Genomic DNA, 8,079 nt, shown 5'->3' on the forward strand with positions numbered 1-8,079 from the left:
GAAACGGATTTTTAGTAGCCAGTAACTTGAAAAGTATTTGCTTTTTTGAAAAACATTATAAAACATTTTTTTATAATTAGTTCTTCTATCGATATCCGATGTTGCAAAAGAAAACTAATAAAATTACACCACTGAGAATGGATGTCACTTACCCGTGGAGTCTAAATTATTTTCACTTTTGAATTTGAGAGTAAAACGCTCCATTGACTTGAGTAAATTGTTCTGTAATAACATGATCGTACGTGCTTTTAATAAAAATATGAATTTATTCTTCAATGTTAATTAAAGTCCAAGATCTTTGCATGAACGCGGAAGCACGCCATTCCTAGAATTGTCACGTCCAATACATAATATATAGTCAAAATTATTTGTATAAACTAGTGATGTCTTAGGCAAGAATCTAGCCAAGTGATGATGTCTTAAGAGTAATCTTAGATATCATAAGTAAAGATTATGTCTGTTAATTAGAAGAAATAAACACAGTGTATAATATTACAAGTGGATTTTATATTGGAAACCAGAAGTCTATCTCTTTCAGCAAATACCTTACTGAAAGGACCCATTATTCTGAAGAGAGCTATTATCAAACCAGTAAATCAAACATTACTCCTACTGCTTGACCCAAGGCACCAGAAACAGGTTGGACGAGTTATTACTATTGATCTGGAGCGTGGATCTACCAACATCAGACCTCTAACCCATACCTAAACCTTACTACCAACCACGTTATTTCATTTCATGGTGGCAGCGGTGGGATAAACGATGTTTATCTCGGCAATGCTGCCACCTTTAATGCCTTTAGTTCCTCGTGCTAGTCCTGGTCTTGCTGCTTGCTGGATACTCCGTTTTACTTTAATGACTCTGCAGCCTCTGGGTGCAAAGAAAACTGGATCCAGACTTCACTAAGCACTATTCACAAAACTAACACTTCACTACAATTTAAACAGTTCTTCCTATCTTAACAATTCTTCTTTTTCAAAATCTAATTCTTCTTCTTTAGATACATATAAAGGTGTTATTTGTTTACCCCTTTTAAGCAGTTTTTCTTATTTTTTAAAAAAGTTATTTGCCGCTGAAGGTTTTCTTTTGGTTTTCAGTTTTGATAACACTTTCCGTTGCTTTTTTGCTCCTCTTAAATCAAAAACTCCCGCTGATAGGGTTACTGATTCTGTTTACAGGTTGGACTGCAATGATTGCAATAGTTGTTACATTGGTGAAACTTCCCAATATATATACAAGAGGGTTAATCAACATACTTATAATTCCAAAAACCCAAATCGATTCAAAACGATGCTTTCTGAACATATGATAAACCTGAACCACACTTTTAACATGTCAAATCCCTCAATCCTTTACATTGAGAAAAACGGTGACCTTAGAAAGATAGTTGAGTCTTTACTTATATCCCTTAATACGTCTTGTGTAAACAAACGTAATTCCTCTCATCTCTTACATGATAGTTACAAAGTAATTATTAATTTCATGAAAAGTAATTCAATACAGTTTTAGAATCTTTCATTCGTTATATTTCTTTTCTGTTTTTCTTTTCCCTTTCGTTCTTGCTACTCGCTTCCACTCCCATACACGTGCGTTGTCTACACAGCGATGTACTTTTAACCTTGAACAGTGCACACAACGCTAGGCTACCATTAACATTAAATATAGAAGGGCAATATGTGCTCCTCCTATTTCTCGTTTGTTAATTAATAGTATTTTATTATTTTACACAAATTTAGTGTTAAATCAATTTTTACATCATAATTAATGTTTCCTGTTTTTCCTGGTTTGGTATGTATAATTTCCTCCTTTTATATATTTATATTTATCATCACTTGTGTATTTATGTTAAATGTTTTTTTAGATTACTGAATGATGACACACATCAAGTGTCGAAACGTATAATGGAATGAATAATTTTGTTATTTAATCTTTTGTAATTCGACGGTTGGGTTGCAAAAAATTTTACAAATATGTATCAACGTCGACAAAACTTTCATCATATATATATATATATATATATATATATATATATATATATAACTGTGTGTGTTTGTGTGCGTATTAATATGATTTTATTAATCAGAGAGGCATGATTCTACAATGTGGGACAACGTCAAAAATATGCCTTCGACCATCTTGATGCCTCGTGGAATGTCTTATGAACAATATCAAGAATTTCAGAACAACGTTAAAAACGAAAATGTGATGTGGTAATTAACTTTTTATTTAGCATTTTCTGCATTATAAGACAAATTGCTGAAACTTCTTATACTGAAATTAAACATGTTAGCACTTTTTGCTCACTATCTAGGCCTGCCTTTGCCAAATACTGATCAGCACGTCTTCGCATCAATAGAAATTATAATAATTTGAAACAATAATATATGTTGATTCAACTCTTGAAATCGTCGACATAAAATTGTATCACACATATACATACCCACACATACTCACATAAACATACTGACTGAATGACACTTGTATCTACTTCATTTTCCTTAGGTATCAGTACATACAGCGTCAATTAGAGAAACATTTCCAGAAAATGCTGAAAGCCGCAGTTGCAGGCAAAGACTCGAGCAAAACGGTTCACGATAATCCACACTCTGTTAAAAACAAAAGATCATCGTTAGTTGATATAAATAATGAGGAAGAAGACAATGACATTGATAAGGTATATATGAGGTTTTTGTAAAATATTTGATTATCAAGGTAAGTTAGAAATAACTTGCCTATAAGCACATGAATTTTATATCTTCGATAAAATTTATGATCTACTGCGTTAAATAAATAGATCATTTTACACACAATCGTTGAATTACTCCTTCGGATCGAGTGTAAAATTAGTTGCGAAATGAAAACTATTTCTTTTAACAGAAAACACCGAAATTACTTTCTTACAACTTCTTACTATTTTATTTTTCACAGGACGGCAGAGAGATTTCTAGCAAAATTAGTGAACGGGTTCCTTTGCTGCGCGTTTATAAAAATGCTAAAGACTTGAAAGAGCAGGAAAGTTCATCTAATATTGATTGTTATCAATACATAAAAGAAGTGCAGCAGAAGAAGGAGGATCAGATGCAAAAAAATCCTAAAGTCGGTTTTATAATAAAATTTTGATTTAATTATTATTTTATGTGAAATAGATTCACTAGTAGTATTTGTCAGTTGATACAGTACTTAATGTAATTCGCCTTTAACAATTACTTACTAACTTTCTATATGAATCGAATATAATTTTTGCCACCATTTTAAGAGTGGTCTGTAAATCTCTAAATCGGTTTAACAAATATACAATAATTTTTCTTTTATTTTATATTTATCTTTTAAATAAACTTCTGACATTATTATGTACATCAAACACTGTATTATCAAACATTATATTCTGTATCCAATAATTTGACATCATCTAAGTAAAAGCCTCTTTTCGAACTGATTGTTCTTTGGATTGTGATAAAGAACTGCACTGATGATGCCACATCATGACTTATCAATTAGCCCACGATTATAACTACTTGACCTTGAATACCTGTGTCGTAGTTTTATATAATAATTTGATCGAAATCATGAATAAATTTTCAGATTTTTGACAAAAACCTATAATTTGAAATATTTTTTGATTATGTAGTTTCAGAAAATACCCCCTAACATGAAAATGTACCGAGAAGTTGAGAATCCATATGATTTGAAAAAACAGAGACAGAATAGAAACCAAGGTAATTTACTTTCTGGTAGTACTGCAACAGGGGCACGGAAAGGAAGGTGAGATCTTTAAATTTATATTGTTAAAACATTAATTAAAAAGTAAGACATTTAAGATGAATTTATAATTTTGCTCATTGAAAAACTCAATTATTGACATTTTCGGGAAGTTCTAAAGCACTAACTCTAAGAAGGCACTAAGTTTTCCGGAGAAGATAAGTTTATACTTTCACAGAAAAATCTGAGTTCCAAGTCATTCTTAATCGCTTGAGATCAAATTTAGGAAGTATGTGTTTGTGTGCATATGTTTTTTTTTATTTCTCGTCCACGGTTTCTCCAAACGGCAAAGACGATTTCAAACATTTAAAAGCCATTCGATGTAACTCGATATGTATTAGCGGATCAGCCAACCCATTTCTTACTCAACACACTCCTTGTTCACCGAAGGGCATAATTTTATGTATACTAGATCTTTCAAGTCATTCTTAATCACTTGGCTAAACCGATTTCGAAAATTTGAAAAATAATCGAGGTAACTTTATAAGGATCAGTGTTTATCTTCTTTGCTGGACGATCAGCCGACCCATTTCTATTTAACTAACAAAAAAGTCTATTTTTTTGTTTTAATCAAAATCCTGAATCGACTTTAAAAATTGAATAACTGATCGAAAGATATTTATTTAGAATCTTACTGATTCTCAAATTTTTTGGTAATAGATCGGTCAAGCCGTTTCTTCGTAATTGGTTAAAATAAAACAAGATTTTATAAAAACTATTTTTTGACGATAAAGGTCTCAAAGACATACTAGACGACAAGTCGTTCAAATTCTAAAATTTATCTTCTATCTGCGCTTTTTCCAACTAAGTCAGAAATTGATTACTTGTCGACTATTTTATTTTTAACAGCAATTATAATATAGTACAAGCCCATAAGTTATTTTGCCTATGTCGTTCAATCACACACATACACACACACTTTTATATATAAATTATATAATAAATTTCACTATATCGATAGTTGGAGAATCACTCTAATGAGTGATTCACCAATTCTGTTCATTTCTAAGCAGAGTAGGGCGGGTAGTGCTGTAGGTCTTCAATATTATCTTTGGACAGCTTTTTGTAATTAGTGTCAAGAGTGCTGAATGTTGAAGACTGTTTATTTTTATAACTCCTTTTAGGAATTTTATGTTAAAATCGTCGTGTAACGTCTTATTGCTCAAGAACCATGGAGCATTAGTAATCTGTTTCAAATTTTTAGACTTGGCCAGTTGCATTAGAACAATGTTTAATTTGCTAGAACAGCCCTACAATTGTATTCCATAAGTGCATATTGGTTTTATCACCACCTTGTAAATTAGTAATTTATTATCAATAGCCATTATATTTTAGCAGTTCAAATTTTTATAGTTTTTAATTTTGCGAGAGTATGATCTTTCCAAGTCGGTCTCAAATATTTGAACCGATTTTACAAATTTAATAGTCATTCGATGAAACCTGATCAGCAATATAGCGTTTTTTTTTTCAACCTCGTTTTTTAAAAGAAACTGAATCCAATTTGAAAATACAGAAAGCGATCGAAAGATATGAGTTTGAAATTATGCTGATTATTAACTTCCCGAAGGAGAAGTTTGTTTCATAAAAAATCCGATTCGCTAATTTTATGTTTTCTCGACGTTTCAAGCCATTCTGAATCGAATGAGATCAAATTTGGCAAAAGTATGTGTGTGTGTGTGCGTGTATGTGAACAGATTTTTTGCCGTAAATCGACGTTTTCTCAAAAACGGTTGGACCGATTTCAAAAATTTAAAAGCTATTCGATGTATTTTGATGAGGACTAGCGTTTCTTTTGTGCGACGATCGACCAAGCCGTTTCTTTGTAAATCGCAGAAAAGTGAGAAATTTTTCGTCCACGTTTTAGCCCGCAATTCTGAATCGATTTTGAAAATTCAAAAACCGTTCGATAGATATCGGTTGGGAATCGTGCTGATTAGTTTTTGGTAAAGATCAGCCGGGCTGTTTTCTTGTAATAAAGTTTAAGAAAAAATTAGACGATTTTTATTATTATTTTTTTGACGGTAGATACCATAGTCTTCTAGATCATACTAAAATATTACGGCCCTACGACAGCTCGTTTAGCTTTAAAAATTCGTTAAAGTTTGCAAAAATTAGTATGGTCTTTTAAGCATTTGTCAAAATTAGAACTTGTATCGAGGTTTGCTCAAAAACGCCTGAACCGATTTTAGAAATTTAAAAACCATTTGATTTCTTTTCAGCCGTTTCTTTGTAATTTGGAAAAAAGTGTTGAACTTTTCGTCTACATTTAAGCTGATACTACCGAATCAATTTTAAAAAATCAAAAACTGTTCGAAAGATATTAGTTGGGAATGATACTGATTAGTTTTAGGTGAAAATCTATCAGGCCGTTTTCTTGTAATTTATTAACAGTTGAAAAGAAAATTAAGCCGATTTTCACGGAACTTTTTTTGGCGTTATATATCATGGTCTTATAGAACTTACTGAAATATTAATGCCTTACGAAAAGTAGTTTAATTTTAAAAATTTATCAAACTTTGAGAAAATGAGTAGTTCTTTTGACATTTGTTAAAATTAAAATTAAACGGTATAACGATAGAGTACTTGGTCTTAATGAGCATGAGAAACAATTAAAGTCCTACAAAAAACTGGCTCAATTATAAAGATTATTGATTTTTGATTTTTTTTTAAAAAAATACTCCGACCGGGTTGACGTGTTCGATTTTCAATAAATCTACTTCGAATACTTTTAACTACTCATAAATTAATTTATCTAGCATGGATTAAGTCGATTATTTACACAAATCGGGAAGTTCATGTATAATAACTTGCAGGCAAAATACCAATACTAACTAGTTTTTTTAGCAAAATCGCCTTGGTCGTTATTTAGCAATTAAATGTAAAAAACATTTATTGAGTTTTTGACGAAATTTATATAGCGACAGAGTTTATGGTCTAAAAAATATTCAGAAAAATTATGGTTCTACAAAAAGTGCTTCAATTATGAAAATTAATTAAAATGTGGTATGATTTGCAGAGCTTTTGCAAGCTCGTGTATAATTAATTCAATTATTAATATTACAAATTTGATGACTGATAAGAAGTTCAAAACATATCGATTTAAAATGGCACTCAGTAAAACGTTTCAAAGTAAAATGCCACTTACACTTTATTTATTGCTGTTTCAACGAGATTCTCACTGTTTAAAATATTCAACCTATCAACAGAAAATCTCCAAACGTGGATTCTCCCAAACAAACAACCAGACAAAAACAGCGCGAGGTGCAAGATGTGTCTGATATTCAACAATATTATCCGAGCACCAGGTGATAAACTTTATAAAAAATAGAAATTCTGAATAAATTTTGTCACTTATTAATTTTTAGAATGCAACAGCATTTCAATATACAGCAGCAATTGCTGCATAATGATAATCGCACAGCCAAACCAAACAAACGCCTTCAGTCATATTCCACGGCGGAAGATCTGGAGAAGCTGTTAGCAGGAAATGAATATCTTCAGAGAAAGGTTAATAATATTTATTTACTAGGTACACAATTCATGTTTTTGAGTTTAGATTGAAAGTAGATTAAACTAAGGCGAAATTTTATGATATAAGTGTAGGCTGTGGTCCGATATTTTTATTTTTGATAACCAGAGTTATAATATATGATTATAAACCATCTAAAATGGTTTATCCGTTCCCCCGAAATATGTTAGACCTTAACAAGCACAAACACATAATTCACATATTCACTTTATTCTAATATATAGTAATTTATAACATACTAACTGACCCGGTAAACGTTATTTGCTAAGTAAGGTATTTCTAAACAATTTCTAAAGAATAAAAAAAGAATACTTTATTTTTGGAGTGTAAGGATGTGTTGTTTGAATGGTGTAGACAGTGAGGTTTTATAAACAAAATAAAACCCAAAGTCTACTTGTATAATAATGAATTAAATATTTTATAATAACAATATTCGTTCGTCCATATTTTGTTAATATAATCAAACTGGAAGTTTTATATATAAAAATATGGTATAATTCAATCCAAGTTTTTTTTAGTCTTTAGCCATGGTCAATGTTCAGTTGGTCATTTTTGCCCTACACAAATGTAAGTTTTTAAAGGTTGGTTATTTAAAGAAAACTGTTGAATCTCACTCAAAATTAACATTCCATTTTATAAAACAATTAAATAGCGTATAGTTAAATTTATATTAAGGTCTCGTAAACTAAATTACAGTGCTCACACTCAAAAAAACTAACAGCAAAAGGAAATACTTTTGATATGGATTTTCAAAGATTACAGTTATCTCCCGATAGCAAAGTCATGAAAAT

At 30.8% G+C, this 8,079-nt stretch overlaps 1 protein-coding gene across 1 annotated transcript in view; it reads left to right on the plus strand.

The window, feature by feature from the left end:
- Positions 1-2,100: 2,100 nt before the first annotated feature.
- Positions 2,101-8,079, plus strand: part of LOC113388163 — a 20,430-nt gene continuing 14,451 nt past the window's right edge. The window contains exons 1-6 of the mRNA XM_026625568.1: positions 2,101-2,210; positions 2,503-2,674; positions 2,929-3,096; positions 3,629-3,762; positions 6,966-7,064; positions 7,125-7,235. Coding sequence (XP_026481353.1) covers positions 2,101-2,210; positions 2,503-2,674; positions 2,929-3,096; positions 3,629-3,762; positions 6,966-7,064; positions 7,125-7,235 — 794 coding nt within the window. The remainder of the gene's footprint in view (positions 2,211-2,502; positions 2,675-2,928; positions 3,097-3,628; positions 3,763-6,965; positions 7,065-7,124; positions 7,236-8,079) is intronic.

This window comes from Ctenocephalides felis, unplaced genomic scaffold (assembly GCF_003426905.1).
Source record: "Ctenocephalides felis isolate EL2017-DRISC unplaced genomic scaffold, ASM342690v1 CF-g0.4_SCAFFOLD_00845, whole genome shotgun sequence".
NCBI classification, from domain to species: Eukaryota; Metazoa; Arthropoda; class Insecta; order Siphonaptera; family Pulicidae; genus Ctenocephalides; species Ctenocephalides felis.